Source organism: Pantherophis guttatus, chromosome 7 (assembly GCF_059756535.1).
Source record: "Pantherophis guttatus breed Tessera chromosome 7, ASM5975653v1, whole genome shotgun sequence".
Taxonomy (NCBI): Eukaryota; Metazoa; Chordata; class Lepidosauria; order Squamata; family Colubridae; genus Pantherophis; species Pantherophis guttatus.
The window spans coordinates 31,423,628-31,447,771 of NC_142069.1; the positions used below are offsets into that span (position 1 = coordinate 31,423,628).

The following is a 24,144-nucleotide window of genomic DNA, read 5'->3' on the forward strand; positions in this document are numbered from 1 at the left end:
CTGGTCTGGTCTGGTCTAGTCTAGTCTAGTCTAGTCTAGTCTAGTCTATGAGTATTGACCCTTTTGAACTAAAGTGTTGGAGAAGACTCCCGAAACTATTGTGAAAAGCCAAAAAAAATCCCAATGGAGCATTGAACAAATTAACCCAAGGTTCTCACTCAAGACACAAATTTCCAGGCTCAAATTATGCTACTTTGGACTTGTTATGCAAGGACTCAGTTCTCTGAAAAAAGGCTCTAAGGCTGGGAAAGGTAGAAGGAAAGAAAAGAAGAGAATGACCAGCAGCAAGGTGGATGGACCCAGTTACAGAGGTAATGAGTACACCATTGAGGGACATGATAGGTTAGTGATAAATTATCTTGAAGAAAACTTGTGTGGTCACTAGGAATCAAAAATGACTTGATGACACATAATTAATTCCTGATGGAATGCCAGTGTTAAGGTTGGTGAGGCAGGAATCATATTTTTCTAGAATATAAGAACAGTGGCCCTTCAATCTAGAAAGGGTTGTGATCAGGGGTGAAATGCTCCTGGTTCGGACCGGATCATCCGATCCGGTAGCGATGGCGGCGGGTGGTTCGGAGAACCAGTAGCAAAAATCCCTGCACCCTACCCCCCCCCCATGCCCAGCTGAGCCGCACGATCATCAGAGGCTTTTTTTTTTTTACTTTTAAAAGCATTTTTTCTACAACTTCTTCTGCCAAAAAAATGCTTTTAAAAATAAAAAAAAAGCCTCTGATGATCGCGCGGCTCAGCTGGGATCTCAGAGGCTTTTCAAAACATTTTTTTCTGCAACCTCTTCCGGGGAAGAGGTGGTTTAAGAAATGCTTTGAAAAGACTCTGACGATCAGGCAACACAGCTAGGATCGTCAGAGCCTTTTCAAAGCATTTTTTAAACCACCTCTTCCCCGGAAGAGGTTGCAGAAAAAAATGCTTTAACAGTCTCTCTGACAATCCCAGCTGAGTTGCCTGATCATCAGAGAGACTTTTCAAAGCATTTTTTTTAAAAAAAAAGTTGGCCATGCCCACACAGTCACATTAACCCCCCCCCCCACCAAGCCACGCCCACAGAACCGGTAGTAAGAAATTTTACATTTCACCCCTGGTTGTGATAAAAACATACCTCAACCACCCAAGGACGCTAAGTATCAATTAACTTACGAAATCATGGGGAAAAAAACTAGAGTTTAAATACCAGGCAAATACCGTATTTTTCAGAGTATAAGACGTACTTTTTTCCCTCCTAAAAGAGGATGAAAATTTAGGTGCATCTTATACTCCGAATGTAGCTTTTTCGAACCTTTTTTTTCAGCCCTAACGAGGCGCTAGCAAGTGAAGCAATCTCCGTGGTTTGCCTGCTTTTCTCATTGCTTCTCTCTCCAAAGATCAGTTGTGCTTTAGAAGCTGTTTTTCATCCCCAAACAGGGGATAAAAAACCAGCAAACTAATGTGCTGAAGCTGATCAGACTAAGGACGCTAGCCACATGAACACCTGGTAGGCAGATTTTTCCCCCCTATTTTCCTCTCAAAAAACTAAGCTGTGTCTTATACTCTGGTGCATCTTATACTCCGATACAATTATGTAGGTCAAATAGACATCAACAGTTATGTCGGAAACTTATTTTTTTGTCACTGGGAGAGTGAGGTGGGCAGTACCTAAATTTGATAAATAAACTTTATTCTTGTCTGCATTAATGCTTTTAACTAGGTAAGTTATGTCTGGAGATCTTTTGCCAAGTCTAACTGAGAGCTGAACTAAGAGTTAATTTCTGGAAACCATGATTTATTACTTAGCCCAACTGTGTGGACTGAAAATCAAAGGATTAAAAAAATTGTTTTAGAAATAATACAACAAACTGTTCTCTTACAGCTTTCACTGATACATTTATCAATTTTTGAAGAGTCCTATGAAATAGAAGACTTTACAACAGTCTTATTTTATCTATAATAGTTATGGCTAGAATGGAAATAGTGAGAAAATCTTTCTTCACTGCTTCCTTTGTTCAAATATTACCACCTGCCAAAGGACAACTGGAACAGTTCCAAAGGTTATGGATTATTGTGGATTTTCTGCTTTAGGCTGCTGCATTATCTGTGGACTAGTTTATCCCTGATGTGGATCTTTGTTTGATTTCCAACTATTTGTCTGCATAACCCTCTCCTAGGTTCCATTTCTTTCTACGCTATTCTAGCAGCCCTCTAAACCTGCTACCTGTGATGTCTTTGAATTATGTTTCCTATCTCCAAAAGCAGAAAAACTGGCCACGTTGGGAAAGACAGAAATTGTATTTCAATGCATGAGAAAAGTTTTTCATTAGAACATAGAAAAACAGAGTTGGAAGGGACCTTGGAGGTCTTCTAGTCCAACCCCTGCCCATGGCATGAGATCCTATATAATTCTGGACTTTCTTTGGGCTTCATGGATGGATATACATGATCATAGAAAGAATAACAGAATAATAGAATTGGAAGGGATGCCAGCAGTCTTCCAGTCCAACCCCCACCCAAGCAGGAGACCTTATAGCATTTCAGACAAATGGCTGTCCAATCTCTTCTTTAAAACTTCCAGTGGTGAAGCATGCACAACTTCTGGAGGCAAGTCGTTCCACTAGTTAATTGTTCTCACTGTCAGGAAATTTCTCCTTAATTCTAGGTTGAATCTCTCCTTGATTAGTTTCTATCCATTGCTTCTTGTCCTGCCTTCGGATGCTTTAGAGAATAGGTTCACTCCCTCTTCTTTATGGCAGAACCTCAGATATTGGAACACTGCTATCATGTCACCTCTAGTCTTCTTTTCACTAGACTAGACATACCCAATTCCTGCAACCCTTCTTTTTCTGTTTTAGCCTCCAGCCCTTTAATCATCTTTATTGCTCTTCTCTGCACTCTTTTGAGAAAAGTAGATCCACCATGAGCAAGCTTAGGCATTGCTCTATAGCAGGGATGTCAAACTCACGTCATCACATTGTCATCACGTGACATATCACAACAGTTTTCCCTTCGCTAAAATGGGGGTGGGGTGGCCAGCACATGACGCTTCCAACCTGTGGGCTGTGAGTTTGACACTGTTGTGGCCCACCAGCTGCCAGTGGAGCTGGTGGCAGACTCAGACAATGAGGAGGTTGGGGAGGAACGTGGGCCAGTCCTGGAGACTGGGGAAGGTTTTGATGGATGCTCTGTGTCAGAAGCAGAGATAGAGCCAGGGCCGTCCAACATTTCCCAGCTGCCTTCGGAGTTGGAGATAAGGGGGGAAGAAGAACAGCCGGGGCCTGTTCCAGATGCGCTTATGCACAGAGCTGTCAGGAGAGGAGAACAACTGAGGAACAGGAACCGACTCAGGAAGAAAGGCACACATGGACGCTGAATGGCCCCTCCCTGGCTGGGGAACAAATAGAAGCAAAGGGGGAGTGGTGGTTGTAGGAGACAACAGTTCGTATTTCTTTTGGAAATACGTGCTTATCGTGGTTCGTGCCTCAGAGACTGCTTGCAAGGAATTAATTTACGGCTTTGCGACTGGAAGCCCTCGGCCTGGCAATTATCCAAGGACTGATAAGGTCTGTTACTGCAATTAACCCTTGGAAGAATTATTGCCCGGACTTTTCTGTGTGTGAATGCCATGAATTCACAGTAGCTAAATAAAGAGGGGGTTTGGGGGACAAGGAGTCTGTTTCTTGGTTATGCTAAGGCTGGGTCAGAACAGACACCCCTGATCTATAGTATTGCTACCCCTTTCATAATCTGAAATATAAGTTCTACTTATGATCTTTGTAAGACAATGTCAGATATTTATTACCTTTCTTTTTGATAGCACTTTATGATTTATATGAGTTGTGCTGCTTTGGAGCGGCCTCACACATTCTTTTAAGCCCAAAGTCTCATTCTTGGGAATCTGTGCCTAAAGACTGAAGAAATGCAACACTGGAAAAGTAATAAGTGTGTGTCTATTGTGGTGGGGGATTTAGACATGTTGAGTAAGTTTCCATGTTTAGTTTATTGAATTCATACACTTTGTCATACTGTAGTTGACATTCAGAAGTTGATACGGACAGAATCATTAAATATCTAACAATTAATAGAATACTGGTGACATTGACAAATCTAAAGTATTTTCAGCTCTGCAAAAGAACAGGAATTCACATTTTTATATTGACTCATAATGTTTAGATTAGATGTGCAGTAAATATTAGTTTCCTAAAATTTGTCATGTTTCAGCCTGGACCAGGAAACAATTTTACAAATGTTTTACATTATCAATACTCCCAGAATATTGTTTTTGTGTATTTGCATCAAAAACCACTTGAAAACTACAAAATCCACAAAGTGAAAATTCAGTGCAGTACATGGCAATATTATGACCTATGTTACCTCAACCTGACAATGAATTAGAATACACATGGAAACATAGATTTCTGGTAGCCTATTATTCATGTTGAATTCAGTTTGCTTTGAAGAGTGGCATCGTATATGACTAATAAGAACATTGCTCACTTTATTCCAAGTCCAACTCTTTCTCCTTCCTACCTCTACTTTCCTTCTTCCCATAATCAAAGCTATTTTGGAATATCTTGATGCATGGCTCTATAACAGAATTTCAGGGATCTTTTGGGATTCCTCAACTTTTCTGTAGTCACCTTTATGTAGCCATTCCAGTCTATTTTATTCATAGTTGATTATTAAAACGCAGCCCTATGGAGTAGAGGAGGCAATGGGTGGTATGTCAGATTCATGCCTAGCCACTTAGGTAGTGGTACCAAAGGTGATTTTTCAAGAGGCAACTGGACTTTCTGGTTTTTCTTTGAAGACATTTTGTTTCTCATCTCTCTCTCTCAAAAGAGGGGGAGGGATATGACATTATCTATCTCCAGTTTACAACACAGACCTTTCAACAGTTCCAAGAAGACTCCACACCCACTTGCACTACTCAGGTAATCCTGATGATACAGATAAACCTCCAGGTGGCCTTAACGACTCTCTAAAAGAATGCAAATGATAAACTGTCCGCAAGAAATATAAATCCTTCTATTCCCCACCATCCAGCCAGAGCTAAAGAAGCTTCTTGGATGAGAAGTGAAATGTCTGCAAAGTAAAACCAGAAAGTCTACTTGCCTCTTGAAAAAGCACCTTTGGGACAACCATGACCTGGATGACTGAGAATCTCCATAGATATATAGCCCCTAGTAGCATAGTCTGACATTCTGCTTGGTCTTCAAAGGGAGAATCTTTGCCATGATGTACCCAAAATACCTAGAGGGTGATACTAGTAGATGCTGAGAAATCCCAAGTTATATAGAAATACAATAAATACTTCTTGCAAAACTAGCACAATCTCAGTTGGATGTGCTTAGCATACATGGAATACTAAGAGGAGATTGAAATAGAAGGAGGGGAGGAAATAGACTGCAGAATCTGAGAAAGGAAATAAATAAATATTGTTTTCTTCAGAGACATACCTTGCTTTGCATCAAGAAAGTTTCTTAACATCCCTGAGATATAAATTCTTTTTTTTTTCATGAAAATCAATAGAGATATAGACTTTTTAAATAGCCAGATCTCGGTCTCAATATTCTTATTATTTATCCACTTTCTCATCCAAAAGGACTTTTCCTCAAGAAGTAGCAGCAAAAAAAAAAAAACAACAACCAAAAGTTCCTGCTCTTCCTAAGATAATTATTACTTAAAGCAAAGTATGTAATTTTTTACAAAGCTGCTAATGGCAATGTATTTTATTATTGAGAGAAGAAAAGACAGAATTAATGATTTCACAATTTGGGGATTAAAATGGGCCAAAGGTGATGGGGAAAAGAATAAGACGATAATTACACAATGGAAAGAAGGGTAGAAGGCATAACTATGGTTTTTGTTCTTTTTCATTTCCTATCCTTTTTTTATTATTATTATTATTACTGTAACAAAAAGGTGTGTGAATTGTACTTTACCGTCTTCATAATAGAAGGACTATGGTTGAGAGAAAGTGACCCCTGCAATAGCCTTGCAATGACAATTCACTCACCAAGTGCCTATACTGTTAATCAGAAACTCTGCAGGTTGGGTTGAAGATGACACAACTTTGCAGAGGCTAATGCAGCTAGGTAGTTTTATTTGTTCTTACCCAACAGAGAAGGCCGGCCTGAGAAATTATTCAGGCAACGGTGCCATGTAGTTCGACATCGAACAATGCTGCAAATTGGATAGCCAGGGTGAAAGAGAAAGCTGTTTGCAATAATTCTGTGGTATCTATTCTTAAGATTGCAGCTTTAGTTTGGGTTTTCAGTTAAAAAAATAATGTGTACTGCTCCGTTCTCAGCAGGTGTCAAATTTTTATAAAAGTTATTTTTTAGACAAGGGTGGGAGTCTAAAAAGTTAAGATGGCAGCTTCAACTGTGTGGTTGCAATCATCAACTTTGCCTTTTGTTTTTGTCTTTTACAATCCTGCACCTCCTTCAGATGCCTTTGACTTCAGACAACTCAATTTTTTAGTTCTTCAGTTACATTTATTTTACTTCAAACTCTTTTTGGGGGGGGGAAATACACGCAGTTAGAGATCCTGTGATTGCTAACTTTTGTTTTTTTTCCTCCCCTTTGGATTTACAAAATACACTCCTATTAGGTATACATGGCAATATTTTGTTGCAGAGCTTTATTTGTTCTTTCTGCATTATTTAAATTATACCACCTTAGTGATTTACAAATATTAAAATGAAGAATGTCCTTTTAGATCAGGAATAAAAAGCAGACTGAAAAGCAGTAATACATATTTTTACTACTTTCTCCTCTTAGTCACATCAATACCAGTATAGCATTAATATATGCTCAATTTTGTTTCCCTAGCTTACATTCCCTGCATATAAACAGAGAGTGTTTCGGGTGATATTTTTAGCTTTTCCGATCAAAATGTTGTTTTTGTGGGAATTGATGAAGTAATTTTGTTCCCTGGGTTTTTATAAGACAACCGCCACATCAACTGGAAAATGGCATGATGATTGTGTCTGAAAAAGCATACAAAATTAGAAATAGCCTGGGCTGGGAGCAGGTGCCTAGCTAGACATGGCACAGATTAACAGTGGAACATTTCAACCCTTTCCACAAATTTTGTTTAATGCCTTCATTAATAATCTTCACAAAGAAGTCAGGCTTGTTAATGACATTTGCAGATGGTGCCAGAATTGGATGGACCGCAGATATTAATGAAGACAATAGAAGAATATAAATGGAGGTAGTAAGAATAAGGGGTGAATGAACTGAAATGTAAAAAATTTCAATGACTATATTCATCCAAGGCCCCAAACTATATTAGGGCTTAGAGGCTTGTTCAAAAGAATAAAATAAACTAGATTTTCCACTCTAGTCTGTTGAACTTGTAGGAAAATTCTTCATTGGATAATGCATAATATTAACCAAGATGTTATAAGCCAGGAGAGCAGAAGACATACAGCAGAGAAATGTATGCCCGTAGAAGATACCTATAATTCAGACCATTGAATTTACCAACCACCAAAAACATATGTGGATTACAGTCATAAAAGCATCGCAATAAAATGTAAAAGTCAGAATACAATCTGAATAGAAAATAAATGATAATAAACTTTATGATAAATGGAACTTATATACAACAGCCTTGCAGAACTATGCCATTGTGGCAGATTTTTAAAAGAGTGTAAAAGTGTAAAGAGAGTAAGTGTCATTCTGATTTCTAAGCGATTACATAAAGTAGGGGATAGTAATGGTTTGGAGCCCCACTGATTTTGACTTTCATATATTGGGAACCCAACAGGCCCAATTCATTGTTCTACATGGATGAGGTACTGGTTTTAATGAATAAAACCAATACTTTGAAACAAATCTGGAAATGTATTATCAGTCACATGGGTATATTGTCTTTCACATACTGTATCAGCACGTGGACATTTGCCAACTGCAGTTCTGGAGTAGTTTTCAAAGATGGCCCCATGCAAAACACATTGCAGTAGTCTATCTTAGCAATGAAACAGGGATACATTATGGACATCAAGTAATTTCCTTTGAGATCTACGGTGTAGCCCATATTTCACTATTTAATGAAATACTTTGTCAAAGACTCCACTGAGTTCCACATACACCAAGTCTATAGCACTCTCCTGATCTATAAAGCTAGTAACTTTATGAATATTAAGTTACTGGTATCTAATCTTATTAGTCAATACAATTTGTTGTAAAAACATTTTTTTCACGTTGATTATAGCATGCTTTTTTTAAAAATTTTTTGATTTATATGCCGCCCTTTTCCGGAGACTCAGGGCGGCTTACAATGCGTTAAGCAATAGCCTTCATACTTTTGTATATTTTATACAAAGTCAGCTTATTGCCCCCACAAACTGGGTCCTCATTTCACCTACCTTAGAAAGGATGGAAGGCTGAGTCAACCTTGAGCCTTGGAGAGATTCGAACCAGCAGTAAATTGCAGGCAGCTGTGTTAATAACAGGGTGCGTAGACCACTGTACTATCAAGGCTACTTGCTTTCCCAAATAGTCCCCAATATTTTTATTTATTTATTTATTTATTTATTTATTAAATAAAATATACTATACAGAGATCTCAATAGTTCTTAGGATTTCTAACTTATCACCATCATCCATTACCATGTCACCCCTTTCTCCTCACAATGGACCTATACTCCCCTTGGCTTCCCTTTTATTTCTAACATACACAAAGAACAGGTTTTGTTTTGTTTTGTTTTGTTTTGTTTTGTTTTGTTTTGTTTTGTTTTGTTTTGTTTTGTTTTGTTTTGTTTTTGTATCTCATCAGCCTTAGTCCATTCTGAGTTTTAGCTTTTCTTTTTTTTATTGTGTTCCCATTATTTTTAGAGAGTACTTTGTATTCTCTGATAAGATTCCCCTTTTCCCATTTCCTATACATGTTGCTTTGCTTTTTTGCCTCAGTATTTTAGAGAGCTCTACGTGTATCCATGCTGGCTCCTTTAGATTTTTCTTTCTTGTGGGGACTGTTTCAATTGGGCCTTTAGCATGTCATTTTATAGAATTTCCCATCTTGCCCAGATGCTTTTTTCCTCAAAAATAAGAAGACGTTAGATTTGGTGACCTCACTCTATCTTTTATTAATTGGACCCTAAACGAATGTACAACTGAACCCATACATGCAACCCTGTAGAATACTGTAACTAATCTGGTACTTGATCAACTAGTAACTAACAACACTAGACTCAACAACTGCCTTGATCTCATCTTCTGCAACAGTTTAAACTCAATTTATGGACTACAAATAAAAGAACCCTTTTCCAACAGTGATCACAGCATGATTGACTTTTCACAAAAATCATCATAATGATAGGATCCCCAGTTATAACTTTAAAAAAGCCAACTATGATCTCATAGACAATGAACTCTCATCTCTTGATTGGCAAACTCTAGTCACTGACTGTAATAATGCTGAAAACCATTATAACACTTTTTTGTTCAAAGTCAAAAGTATTATTAAACTATATGTACCACTAATAACCCCCAAAACCAGAAAAAACAAATTACCCATAACAATAAGGAAGCTCCAATCCAAAAAAATATATATCTTTGGCGAAAAAACGAAACTAAGCAGCTAAAAACTGAATGCACCAATTATCACATCAAACAAGAGGAAAACCTTCCGAACACAAAATCCACCCGTGCCTTCTATAATTTTGTAAACAACAAATTTAAAGACTTGAGATCCATCCCACCCCTAAAAGGACCAAATGATAAAGACTGTAATGATGAAACCGTTAAAGCCAACCTCTTTAACACAGTCTTCCTCTTCGGCCGAAAAAATGCTTTTAAAAGTAAAAAAAAAAGCCTCTGATGATCGCGCGGCTCAGCTGGGATCATCAGAGGCTTTTAAAAGCATTTTTTCTACAACCTCTTCAGCCGAAGAGGTTGTAGGAAAAAAATGCCTTTAAAAGACTCTGGCAATCCCAGCTGAGTTGCCTGATTATCAGAGGCTTCTAAAAGCATTTTTTTCTGCAAACTCTTAAAGTTGTAGAAAAAATGCTTTTAAAAGTTAAAAAAAATCTTGGCCACGCCCACCCAGTCACATTACCCCACTACCAAGCCACACCCACAAAATAAGCCACGCCCACAGAACCGGTAGTAAAAAAATTTAGAACCCACCCCTGATCTCTATCTATTGGACCTGATGGACTGTGTGCCTACTTCTTAAAAAAGCTTTCCACTGCAATAACAGAAACTCTTAAGCATAATCTGAAAAATCTTTCAGAACAAGCTCCTTGCCCAAACAATGGTCACTAGGCATGGTCATCCTTATCTTCAGAAACGGAGAGCCCAGCCTAGTTGAAAATTACAGACCAATCTCTTTATGTTGCATCACCTGCAAAATCATGGAATCAATCATTAACCAATCCATTACCCTCCACCTAGAGACAAACAACCTACTCTCCAACAAACAATTTCATTTCAGAAAAAAATTATCCTATAATCTGCAACTACTACACTGCAAAAATATATGACTACACATCTCGATCAGGGCAAAGCAATAGACGCAATTTACATAGACATCTGTAAAACCTTTGATTCAGTAATACATGACAAACTACTTCTAAAACTAAAATCTTATGGCATTTGTGGACTTCTGCATAAATGGATAGCTGCTTTCCTGTCAAACAGGCAACAAGTGGTCAAAATAGGAAGCGCTCTATCAAATCCTGTACCTGTCAACAGTGGTGTTCCCCAAGGCAGCGTTTTAGGACCAACACTCTTTATACTTTACATAAATGACCTTTGTGATCATATTAAAAGCAACTGCATTCTCTTCGCTGATGATGTAAAACTATTCAACACTATCGACAATGCTGCTACCCTTCAAAAAGACCTTGACTGTGTCAGATTGGTCAAACAAGTGGCAACGTCAAATCTCAACCAACAAATGCTCTGTCTTACATACTGGCAAAAAAAAATCAGAACATAAAATACAAACTAGATGGACATGACCTTGTAGACCACCCTCACTCTGTCAAGGACCTTGGAGTACTCATTTCTAAAAATCTAAGTGCCAGAGCCCACTATAACAACATTTCCAAAAAGGCATTAAGAGTTGTTAACCTAATCTTGTATAACTTCTTCTCTGGTAATATTGTACTACTAACTAGAACATACAAAACATTTGCTAGACCAATTCTCGAATACAGCTCATCTGTCTGCAACCTGCACTGCATATCGGACATTAATACAATTGAGAGATTCCAGAGATATTTCACAAAAAGAGTCCTCCACTCCTCTGCTCGCAATAGAATTCCTTATGCCACCAGACTTGAAAGTTTGGGCTTAGACAACTTAGAACTAAGCCGCCTTCAGTCTGACCTAAGCGTAGTACACAAAATTATCTGCCACAATGTTCTACCTGTCAATGATTACTTCAGCTTCAACTGCAACAATACATGAGCACACAATAGATACAAACTTAAGGTAAATCGCTCCAAACTCGATTGCAGAAAATATGACTTCAGCAACAGAGTGGTCAATGCCTGGAATGCACTACCTGACTCGGTGGTTTCTTCCCCAAACCCCCAAAACTTTAACTTTAGACTGTATACTGTTGACCTCACCCCATTCCTAAGAGGTCTGTAAGGAGCGTGCATAAGCGCACCAACATGCCTACCGTCCCTGTCCTAATGTCCCTTTTTATTCATATCCATTTCATGTATTCGTAATACATGTTTATACTTTTATCTGTTATCTTATATACGCTTAACAAATAAATAAATAAATAATTTTAAAAAGACTTATGTTCCTTTAAGTTCATCAAAAGATGCTCTTCTAAAGCCCAGTATGTAAAACTGAATTTTCTCAATTCCTTTACATCTGAATATCACAGTGTCAAAAATAAAAAAAACACTTTTACCCAAGGTGCCAATCATCTTCATTTCTTCAACGAGTTCCCCCCTGTTGGTGAGAATTAGGTCCAGGATAGCAGATACGAGCTAAGTGAATTTGTCAATGGCGGCAACAATAACTTCTGGCAGTGAAATTCCATAATGCTTTGCAAAATGCAGCTTTGGCATTATATTTGCAGATATATCTGTGTACACCAGGTGTCCAGTTTCTCAACAGCTGAATCAAAATAGTAATAAAGTACAGTGCCTAGTGAGTGCTAGGAAAGAAAGCTGCCTGCAAAAGCTTTAAGCCAATAAGATATTAGTAGATGCCAGTCCTTGACTGTATCATCCCAAACATGATGTTATGAGGTAGTATGGATTGTTTGATATCTAACACTTGTGTTGGAAAAAGATAGAAAACGCTACTTTAAACTGTAAGAGAAAAAAAGAAATGTAGCCTGCCTCCACCGTGGAATGAAGATGAGGCAAAGACTGCATCACAAAGATATATCCTCTGAAACTAGTTAATGGTGTTTCTTCGTGCCAGTTAGTGAAACATTAAAATAAATTCTTGTTGTATCCTCTACCAGTTCAATCTGTTTCACCTGCATTTCTGCAATCTTAGGAACACATTTCTTTATTATTGTTAAATCCCTCACCCCTCCCCACTAACTGGGGGGGATGTTAATTGAGAGACAGCGACTCATGCAGTAAGAAATACAAGTACTGTCTCCTGAATGTCTTGTCCTTGACTTGCTAAACCAAAGTAATGCAACAAATTTGCCATGAAGTATTAAACTTCAGGTTGGCTAAAAGTAAAGGTGATCTTCAGCATTTACTCATCTTTCACCTGCATTTCATTCCTATATTGTCTATTGCTTAATGCCAAATACATTGCTTGTTTGCTTGAACAGGAAGTTGATCTGTGAGAGCTTTAGCATTCTGTAAAATGCACGTGAGATTATGCACAAATATATTGGGGTAAAAATATTCCCTAGCCCAAGTGACTGGAAGAACAAAATATTCCATATCTTTTGGGGTATAATCCTCATAATACATACAAGCATGAGAATTTTTCCAGAAGGGGTGGGAAATGTTGTCCAATTCATTTGAAGGATATTGGGTTGAAGAAAGTTGGACTGGGAATAAAAATAGTAGCCTGTCAGAAGTGCTAAATTATGACTCCTAGCAGTTTTAGCCACTTTGTCAATGTGAAATATCCTGGGGACAGTAGTTCAACAACACCTGAAGAGCCATAGATTTCTCATCAAAATGAAAATGAGGTAATTTTAGACTTTAATTAAAGCCGCAGATTGGGATTATTTTTCCCGCGCAGCATGATTTCTGTATGGCCTCTGTATCTTTCAAACATAGTATGCTTTCCAAAACTCCTCATGAGAAGGGGCAAGAAAGCTGTTATTTTCAAAAAAAAATAAGAATAGGGCATGAGGATGAGGTCTGAGAAAATACATAAAATGAGAAACTGAAGGCTTTCTGGACATTTTACAAAAATGTTTCTGAGAGTGTTTTAAGATGCTAATAATATTCTCTGCCTGCATAATATGGTCCTGTATTTCTGTATAAACCATCTAGTTCAATTATGGATATACTAAAAGGGATAAATTCCATCAGTTGAAGAAACCTCACTTTAAAGTATTGTGCAAGAAGTAATTCCACAGGCCTTGCACCAAACTGGGGTTGGACAATATCTATATATTGTCTGATTCATAAATCATATATTTTAATTTTACTAGGTTTATATTCGTCTCCAATCATGACTCTGAACAGCTCATAGATCTTCAAAATGGTAATAAGATTATAAAAATATAAATAGAACCCTGGGGCCCATTTCCAAGGGTCAAAGAGCAACTATAGTCCATATTACTGATCACTCTCCAGGAGAGAGAAAAAAATAGTACCTCAGAGCTCAAAAGCCCACTGAAACAACCCATGGGATCCCTTTAGATAACATCCTGCAGATATCCAGGTTATGAGCCAACACAAGCATGAAAGGTGACGACCAGGACCTTATATTATACTGAGAATGGGCTAGCACCCCAAACTAAGTAGATCTATTCTCCCTGTGGAAGTTGATAGAACAACTCCATGTCAATGAGACAGTGATCTCACCAAGATAATTAATGGAGGCAACTATCCCCCTCCTTCAGATTAAATTACAAGTTGCATGTTTGTTCTTGTGACATTGTCATGTCATTGATTACAGTGGCAAGGATGCCTCTGGGAAGCTGGGGGGAAAGGGAAAAACTCAGCTTGTCCATACAGACCAACTTTTTCACATGATAATTACCATGTCATTTTCTCTGCCCTTAGTTCATGGCTAATCCCAGACAGAATGGTTCATTTCCGAGAGGGAGTGGCATCTGTCACCAATCTATATCTCAGTATTACAAGACAGATCTATCGTCTCATCCACAATAAGTTTATGGATGATGAGAGATGTATTGCTGGCAATCCTGGCATTAAATAGCAGCAGCCAGATCTTGTCCTCTGTATACCTGGTCACAAATGCTACAATGGAGAAGATGAAATTAATAATGTTAACTGTCCTTTGGGTGAAGTTTTATTAAGTGGAGGCCTCATAATATCTTCATGTAGGCACCCGGAAATTATAATGATTAATGTTGCATAGGAAAACTCTTATTTCTCAAACAGTTAATTTGGCTTTGGGACACTAAATGCAGTGAAAAGCAATGGATGTACAAAAATGATCTGTTTTGTAACATATGAGAAGGAAGCATGTTAAAAGGATTGGAACTTAAATATGAGATTTGTCTGTGTGTGTTAATTGCAACTTGTGCGCATGGACACAAACTTTTCTCACCCTTTTCTAAATCACTACTTTTTCCCAAGAGTTGGCACATGCTACTTGCTTCATTGGAGATAGCTTCGGCAGTGGCAGCTGGTTAATAGAAGTTGACAGGAACTGTCTGGAGGGGACATGGATTCTCTAAAGTTGACAGAAGCTTGTCAGAAAAGGTATTGAGGCACCTCCAGAATATATTCACTTTGCCCACCATTACAAAAGGGAGTTCAAATATTTTCCCCTCCAAAATTATACTATTGATTTTTATAGGATCAAAAGGTAGCTTCTCAGTTTCTTCTGCTGTCCTCATGAAAGAGGAGAATTTCAGAGTATACTACATGAATAGAATGTAGAATTCCTGCATTTTTCTAGTTATGAAATGGCCATGAAAAGTGTGTGAATATCCTGTCTTTTATTATAGAATTATCTCCCCAGTAATCTGCAGCTTCCTGGCTTCTCAGGAATATTCTCAAGATATTATGAAGGAATTTACTCTTTTTTAATTTTTTTTCAGCAGCACTGCTGCCATTGTCTTTTCAAAAGAGTTCTGTTTTTGGACAATTTCTCCTTCTGAGGGAGAAATTCTGGAGTTGTCCATCCAATCTGATGGGAAAAAATTTAAAAGTCATCATTTACAAGCAGTCTTTCCAGCAGTGTGCACCATTCTTCCATTTGCACACATATTTTCTCTCAATAGTCAATTGTGAGGGAGTATAATATTAAAAAGGATGGTTCACAAACTATGACTTTAGATACACATTTGCCAGTCAGAAACCTCCATTGTCTCCTGATCAGTGGCTGATATTCAGAACGTCTCCCTGTAAGACCGGAGACCAGGGTTCAATTCCTACATTTCTGTTTCTCTCTTTTCAGAATCCACACCTGGTATCCATGCATATTTAATTCTCTGTGTGCTGCTCTTCATTGTGCCTCTTTTCATTTTGATGTCCCAGAAGCCTGCTTTGTTTGCCAAATACTGCTTCATCAGAGTTCTCCTCCCTAGCCTCCATACCCTTTTACACAGAATGGCTGTTTTTTAAAAAATAAAAAATAAAATACAGCCTTAGAAAAGGTCACCATCTCTTTCATATTCCTGCTCCTCACTGTGAGCCAGTGTGGCTCCTGCTTTGGCATTGGAAAAGGCTAAATAGGGAGGAGGGAAAGATGGAGTTCCAAATAATAGAATATAAACAGAGGGAGCTAGAAAAGAATAGGAAAGGAGATAAGCACAGTGAGGAGACGTTAACAATAAAAAGGCTAATGGAGACAGAGTCTCTCTGTCTCTCACACACACACATATGGACAGATACACAAATCTGCCTAGCTATCTGTCTATCTCACAATGAAACAGTAGGAGAGGAAGACAGCAAAGAAACAAAGAATCATTTTACAAACCATTATTGAAAAGGTGCCTGTGAGGTCCAGACTAGCTTGCTTGCCGTCAGAATCTCACAGTTTCTGCCACGTTTCAGGCCAGAATGGGCATATGAGAAAAATGTGAAAATTGCTTCAAGTGTAATGTGTGAATTGTGAATCTGCTCAAAAGCAACTAGGAGAACAGAGTGCCCCCTAACATTCAGTTGTTATCACATTGGTCTCAAGTTCGGTTATTGTATGAAAAGGAAAGAGAGCTGTAGTTGTCACTCTGCTACTAACTGCAGAGACGAAAATTGAGCTCATTCTGTCTAACAAAACTAATTAGCAGATATAGGCAAATATTAATTTGTTTTCATTTTCTTAAAGTTAACCTATTGTATATCAACAGCATCAGATCAGATGTCGATCAGTAAAGACAATAAATCAGTTAAGACCTAAAACATTCAAAATAAAACTGTATAAAAAGACACACTATTGCGATGGTCCCCAGAGTCTAGGAAAATAGCCAGGTCTTCATTTAGCATTGAAATGTTGGTGATGGAATGGCTTTGGAGGGGGAGCTGTTTCGTTTATATGAACACCTATGGTTTCCATGGCCCACCAAAACCGTAAGCGAAACTTGATTAAGTTGCTGTACATAATGAATGTGCTGAAAATATTTTGGAGGGGGAGGGTGTCAGAAAGCACTGCCACTGGGCTTTTATTGCATAAACATTTTTTTATTACTATGACATGCTGAAACAAACTGCTGAGTTTTCAGAGGTAAAAAGGCAAAACTTCTGATGCCTCCTTGACACCTGGCTGAGACCATAAATTATCTTGGCTATTTGGATCGTTCCAGTGATTCTTTATAATGAGCACAAACTGATCAGAAATCAAGACTTACATTTCATAAAATGGCATCGCTTTGTACATAATATTGCAATAATTTGGAAAAGAATAAATGGGAAAAGTACTTGAATCTTCCTAATGGTGTCTTATGCATGTTACTAAGATACTATATTATGCATTTGTCGCCTTGTTGTATACCTGTTGAATAAATTTCTCCATGTTTACTATTGACATCATACAAGTAGGTATGCTTTGACCTAGAAGACTAGAAGCAACCTCTCCAAGTATTGCATGACAATACCCATAATTCCCAGCACATATGGCAATTCTGTATTATGTGAGTCTCCCCAGTCTTGAATAATTTGATGGCTCAGAAAACGGTTTTATAAAGTTATATTCCAAAAGAGAGAGATAACATTTTGAATTAACCCTAGGAGTTGGATTTTAGATAGGTACTAGTCATTTATTGGATTGCTGTTCTTCTTTATATATTATATAGTCACAACTGGATTCCTGCTAACAAAAAACATTTTCTCAAAATGAATATATGTAAACTTTTTAAAATGGACTTTTATATTGTAGTTTTCCTGGGTGATCTCTCCTTTCTAGAGACCTAGATTTTTTTTAAAAAAAAATGTCACTTGAATACCATTTTAATTACAAATCAGAAAATTCCAATACTTTAAAAAATAGAAAACATCTACTACAGTGCTAGAAAAACCTATGGATCCACCTTGCTTTGGCAAAGGAATGAAGTAATAATAAGGCTTTTAGATATTATTACTGTTTGTATCAAATTGTTTTCAAGAAGTTCTGAGAATTAAGAATATAATCAAAGTGTTGATGTGTTTTTTTCTTTTCCATAAGGTTCTGGTTTCATGCTTTAAATGGCACCATTCAGATAGTGTCATTTCTTTGCAAACTTTTTAAAGCCAATTAGTATATTTCGCCTGACTGTAGCTCAATGTGTTTCACATTTTGAAGTTATGAAGTCAGAAGTAAACCCTTTGAAGTAAATGAAACTTCAGTTCAAGTAACCAGTAGTTGACTAGTTGATTTTAAACTCCTCTGCATCAAACTTTACCAGTTACCAGTGGTACCATTAAATGCCTCTAGTCATTTTCACTTGTCTGTATCCCATTTCATTGTTAACTAATTACTTATGATAAATTGAGTGAGAAGCATGTTGCCCATGGAATTACTTATTCAAATATACTAGTGGATATTTGCAAGTAGAAAAATATTTGGAATAAATTAATTATATATATTTTACTGGAAGAGATTTCATGCTTAAGAATTCTTGCTTTCCATTGGCCTGCATGTAATGATATCCAGAAGCATTAAGCAGATAACCCATTTTGTTGCAATATTCCTCCTTCCCCCAGAATTAACTCATATTTTATAATTCTTAAATAATTTTAAGAAGGTCATTACATTAAAATATGACATAAAATAATCGTCCTAAAAAGGCATTGCATTTTTTTTAGAACAGCAGTCTTAGATGTGTTTACTGCAAATGTCCCACTTATTTCAGTGAAGTTCAGTCTCAGGTACACAAGGCTAAAGCTAAAGTTTCCCCACAGGACTTTCCTGGATAAATTGCTATTGGACCTTCTGCTCCATACATCTTTATCTGGTCTGAAACTTCTTACAAATTCCCTAGGGCAAACTTGATGCTCTTGATGTGTGTTATATTAATATTTTCATGATTACCAGGCAGAATGAATGAAGAAAATAACTCTAGTAAAACACAACTGGATGGCACCATATTGGAAAATATTTTAATAAAAACTCTAATTCCATTTTATCTGTCTTGCCACTGGTTTCATGTAGTACTAACCAGTGGTGGGTTTCAGCAGGTTCTGACCATTTCTGGAGAATCGGTAGCAGAAATTTTGAGTAGTTTGGAGAACCAGTAAATACCACCTCTGACTGGCTCCGCCCCCATCTATTCTCTGCCTCCCGAGTCCAGCTGATCGGGAAGAAATGGAGATTTTGCAGTAACCTTCACATGGAGTGGAGTGGGAATGGAGATTTTACAGTATCTTCCCCTGCCACGCCCAACAAGCCATGCCATGCCACGCCCACCAAGCCACACCCACAGAACCGGTAGAAAAAATTTTTGAAACCCACCACTGGTACTAACGCTCACATTCACAGTGGATTCATTCATTTAGGGTACTTGGCCATATAATACTTGCATAAAAGTTGTTGATTCAGTCCCCATGAAATCAACCTTATTTCTTTTGCACCTTTTGTTTACTTAGCTCTTGCCTGTATGACCAAATATCCCTTGTTATATGGGTAAGAAAGACTGGTGCGTTTTGTTTTTCATCATTTATTATTCATATACTTGTAAAGAACTAAATCAGGAGATTTTTAATGCGTAAGACGTACAATGGTTAAAATGATTTTACATCTTTTATATCTTATTGATGAAAATTGGAGTCCCTGGAGTTAAGTATGATAAGTGATTAGATACATAAATGCCATCTTTCATCACTGGTATTATGTGAGTTATTTTCTTCTCTTCCTATGGCTTGAATTATCTAGACATCAAAGAAATGAGGCTACTGAAACTCAGAATGCTTTCATAAGTATTAAATCCATGCCTCTACATATATATTTTCATCTGTGAATACCTTAATTCTTCATGGAGCTCAGTTTCATGCACTTTTCTGAGCTCAGAGATTTTTTTTTTATTCCCAAATTGCTGGAAAACAATGACACAGGAAAATGAGACAAAGTGGAAAGCACAAAATAATGTAACTAATTAAATGACAGTGGGCATAAAAAGGGGATTAGCTGGTGCCTTAAGAAATTGTCACAGAATCCTAATCTTATCTCTCCCTCTCTCTTCCCCTCCCAAGCCAACTGAAGTAATGAACTAGTTATAAATAGCTAATTAGTCATTTATACACTGCCCTACATGCAATATCTTGTTAAATGAAATTCCCTGGACCGATCCAGTATAGTGAGGTGTCTCAGAAAAGATAGAAAAGTAAATGGGGGATTAAGAGAGTTACTGTTTGTTAAAAGGATTATTGAAATGCAAGGTACGGTGGCATCCATAAGCATTATGATTAATTTAGCAAAAGGCACAGACCATTCTTACTCTCAGCCTCTTATCTTGGCAAAGTTATACAAAGTTAGGGAGAAACACAAACCACATTTGAACAATTTCAATTTGACAATTTGATAATTTTAAAGAATACATGCATAAGAAGAGAATAATATCCAGTTAACCGGGATCCAACAATAATAACATGTAGGTGCTAAAATACTATGATCATGAGGGTTTTTTTTCCCTAAATATATAAGCAGGAGTTTTATTTAAGCAATATCCATGATGTGGGATGCATTTCAGTTCAAAAATGTCAGGTATTTCTTGTTTACTTTAGCATTTTGGATCTTGAAACACTAAAAATGGGTAGTGCCTCCTGTATCTTAGACATTTATAAAAATCTGTTTATAAGAACTGATACAACATGGACAAACTGGCTGGATCAACCATTAGACTAAATATATTGTTGTTACATAATTCAAAGCTGCACATCTATGGTAAGTTTTCTAGCTGCCTCTCACTTTTTTTAAGATCAGGATTTCTTTCTATATTGTTTTCTTCCTCTCTCTACTTCTTCTAGTCTTACTACCATATTTTCCTTGTTTCCCTTCTTTTCTTTTTCCACCTTCAACCATTGCTCCTTTGTGGTGATCTATCCCACTCTCCCTGGCCCTGGTCCCTCTCTCAGGCATGCGAATATTGGTGAATTTGCTCTTGGACACATTACCCATGCTGGGGAATGTTCTCCTTCTCTGCTTCTTTGTCTTCTTCATCTTTGGCATCATCGGTGTGCAGCTGTGGGCTGGTCTATTGAGAAACCGCTGTTTCATGGATGAGAACTTGACAACGTGAGTGCTCAGGAAATGACTCTATTATTCCTTTTCAACTTTGTAAAGTCTCTGTTCTTCCTCAATTTTATTTTATTTTTTACTTTGATATTGAGCTAATCCCAGTCCCCAAGTCCCTCACTCTTGTGTACTACATCTAAAAGTTCCATTTGCTTCTTGAAAGGAACCTGTGACAATGTTGAAATTACTGTTGTATGATTATGTATACCATCAACATGAAGATTCAAAGATTATCATAAGATTAAAGTATTGGAGACGATGATGTAGTCCAATTCCTCCTTGATGCAAAAAATTAAGACAAAGAACATGGATTGCTAGTCTCCGTTTTTCAGGGTAAAAGAATCCATAACTTCAAGTAAATACTTACATGTTCAAACTATTATAATTTATTAAAATTCATAGATAGATAGATAGATAGATAGATAGATAGATAGATAGATAGATAGATAGCTAAAACAACTGAATTACTTGCCCTTCCAAAGTGTTGGAGAATTAACTGCTATGACCTTCATCCAGAATAATCTATCAGTTCTAAAAACTGTACAATACATTTGAAGGGAGTTGGGTTAGGTAAAACTGCATGGTACCCTCTCCCTTTTCTCCCTTTCCCTTCAGGTTTTATAGCTTCTCATATGGTTCCCCACATTCTTCCTCAGTATTGAAGCAGACGATATGTGAATCAGGGTGATAATTTCAAGGAGAACTGTGGTGCTAACCTTTCTGTTTGTCTGTCTAGGATCTCCAGGATGCTGGCATGTGCAGATTCTTAACTTTTCCTCTCTCTAATTTTACACAGTGTTAGAAATCCAGCCTATGGTGCAAATGTGTAGTTTGCACCATAGGCTGGTGCAAAAAATTTTTGCTTTGACCCAAGATTATTTCATGTTTTGATTCATATCATATCAAGAATCGCAGCAATATGGACTTTCCAATGAATATATATTTATGGTACATAATTATAAAGCATTTTTAGCATTTTAAATACATTTTCTGTGGTTTTTCTCCCTACTTATAAAGAATTAAACAGGTAGTTGTTTTATTCACATTACATTTTAAAACATTATAGTATACATCTGAAGCAATATCATGAGTAAAGGAGCAGATTATAAAATGGGTGAACTCATGGTTTAAAATTGTACTCCAATATTTTTAGATCATTCGTTCTTTTTTTAATTTTTACAGATTTTTATTTTTCTGAGCTTCTACTATTTTAAGTTTTGATTCAATATTGTGGGAAGTATTGCTATCACATGTTGAGAAATAAGTATGCTTAATGATTCCATATGCTGGCATGGTACCAGATTACCCATTTGCTCTAGGAAGCATCTGTTCTCTATTTTAGTTCTAATTGTGTCACAAGTCTTTCTCTCAAGGAAAAAATGGATAAAAACATGCTCTTTCCTTGGCCTTTTTCAACATCTCTTCCCAAGTGTATAGAAATTGGATTTTCTTGAGTTATAATCACTTCAGATCATCTTCTAAACTATTGGTCTGGGTCAACTTGAATGAGCCACAAAGTTTTCTGTTTCCTTCTCCATATCATATTTTGCTATGACTTCTGAACAAACCAATAGTAGTTAACAAACCAATAGTGGTTAACATAGCATTTCTCCTCCAAATAAGAATTATAAACTAGTGCTGTTCTAGAGTTCAGGCTGAAACACAGAGGGAGCTGAACCATACATGCTAATGCCATTTCCAGTTTTCCTATATCTTCAATTTGCAAATTTTCTGAACTTTTCTGAAGAAGAGGAGATCCTTCATTCATTCATTCATTCTTTGAATACCTGCCCAGGTTCCTGCTTTCAAGGAATCATTTAAATGCATTGAGCTGGGTACAAGAAGAAAGAACCTTCTTTTAGTCCTAATGTACCAATGGAACTAATGGGTAGAACTGGCAAAAATAGAGTAATAAAATTACTTTCCACTCTGTTTTTAGTACTCAGAGAAGACTTTCTGATTGGAAATCTACTATTTTCTAATTCTGCTTTAGAGAACAAGCATTGACACAATAAAAAATTACAGATTTAGTGTGCTATGGGGAACCTGGTCACAAACAAGCATGCAACTGTGGAACTCGGTCTTAAACTGGATCTTTTATTCAATGTAATAAGCATTTTACTTTTGTTCTTGTTAATATTTCTAATTCTTGCCAATATCTCTGGATAGATAACATTATTAATCCTCTGCTGTACTAGATTTTTATTATGGTTTGTCATAGTTAGCCAGCTATTTGGGGTTGGATTTGGCATTTTTTTGTCCATTTTCTGAGTGCTTCCAAGAATCTAAGATAAGGAGATTTTGTTGTTTAATGATATTAATAGTACTAACATAGAATGTAAGCTATTCCAGGTAAAGCTGTCTTTTGCAATTGACTGATAGTGATTTTATCAGTGCTGATAATGTCCAAGGGGTCTCCAGATGTTTTGAAATTGTGCCCAAGGTACTTAGCATTATTGGTACTATCTTTGCTTTCTTTTGTCACAGTTGTTCTACTTCTATCTGCAGGTCTTTACATTTTGTGATTTTTCTCCATTATGCCCAGTCTACACAGATATTATTAACTATAATATTTGCCATAACAATTTTGTTCATGTGTTCTCTCAGACAAGGTAACATCACTCTTCCTCCCTATTATCAACCTGAGAAGGATGATGAAATGCCCTTCATCTGTTCACTGTCAGGCGATAATGGTATCATGGGCTGTCACGAGATACCCCCACTCAAAGAACGGGGCCATGTGTGCTGCTTGGACAAGGATGACTACTTCTACTACACCTCAGTCAGGCAGGAGTTCAACGTCAGTGGCATGTGCGTTAACTGGAACCAGTATTACAATGAATGTCGTACAGGCAATACCAATCCACACAAAGGGGCAATCAACTTTGATAATATTGGCTATGCATGGATTGTTATATTCCAGGTAATCTGAATATATAGTGATAATATATTCTATATCGAATATATAGTGATAAGACCACTACTCATTATAAAGATGAGGTCCCCAAAACACCTTTTCAAGAACGATCTATCCAGGGCCTACTCCAGATACGTGGTTTACTGTGGCAATGAACAGCAATGGACCTCTCTGCTTAATTTTACTTGAATCCTAGCAGTGTCTGTTTCAAGTGGCTGATTTTGAGAACTGTGGTTTATTTCAGGGGTATGGCATGAAGCAGTCCTGTGTCTCTAAGCCAGTGATGCATAATCTTTTGGCAAAGGGAGCTACATTTTGTGTTTAGGCAGACAATAGGCACAACCTATTAATTTTAATTTAAAGGAATTGATAAAAAAAAAAGATTTAAAATCATTAAATGAGAAAACTAAACTAAGTTAAATTAAACT

The 24,144-nt window shown here is 37.1% G+C and overlaps 1 protein-coding gene across 3 annotated transcripts in view; it reads left to right on the forward strand.

Moving 5' to 3' along the window:
* Nucleotides 1-24,144, forward strand: part of CACNA1I (calcium voltage-gated channel subunit alpha1 I) — a 167,429-nt gene that overhangs the window by 54,785 nt on the left and 88,500 nt on the right. For all 3 annotated transcript variants that reach the window (XM_034403489.3, XM_034403491.3, XM_034403490.3), the window contains exons 4-5: nt 20,640-20,799; nt 23,407-23,722. In XM_034403489.3, coding sequence (XP_034259380.3) covers nt 20,640-20,799; nt 23,407-23,722 — 476 coding nt within the window. The remainder of the gene's footprint in view (nt 1-20,639; nt 20,800-23,406; nt 23,723-24,144) is intronic.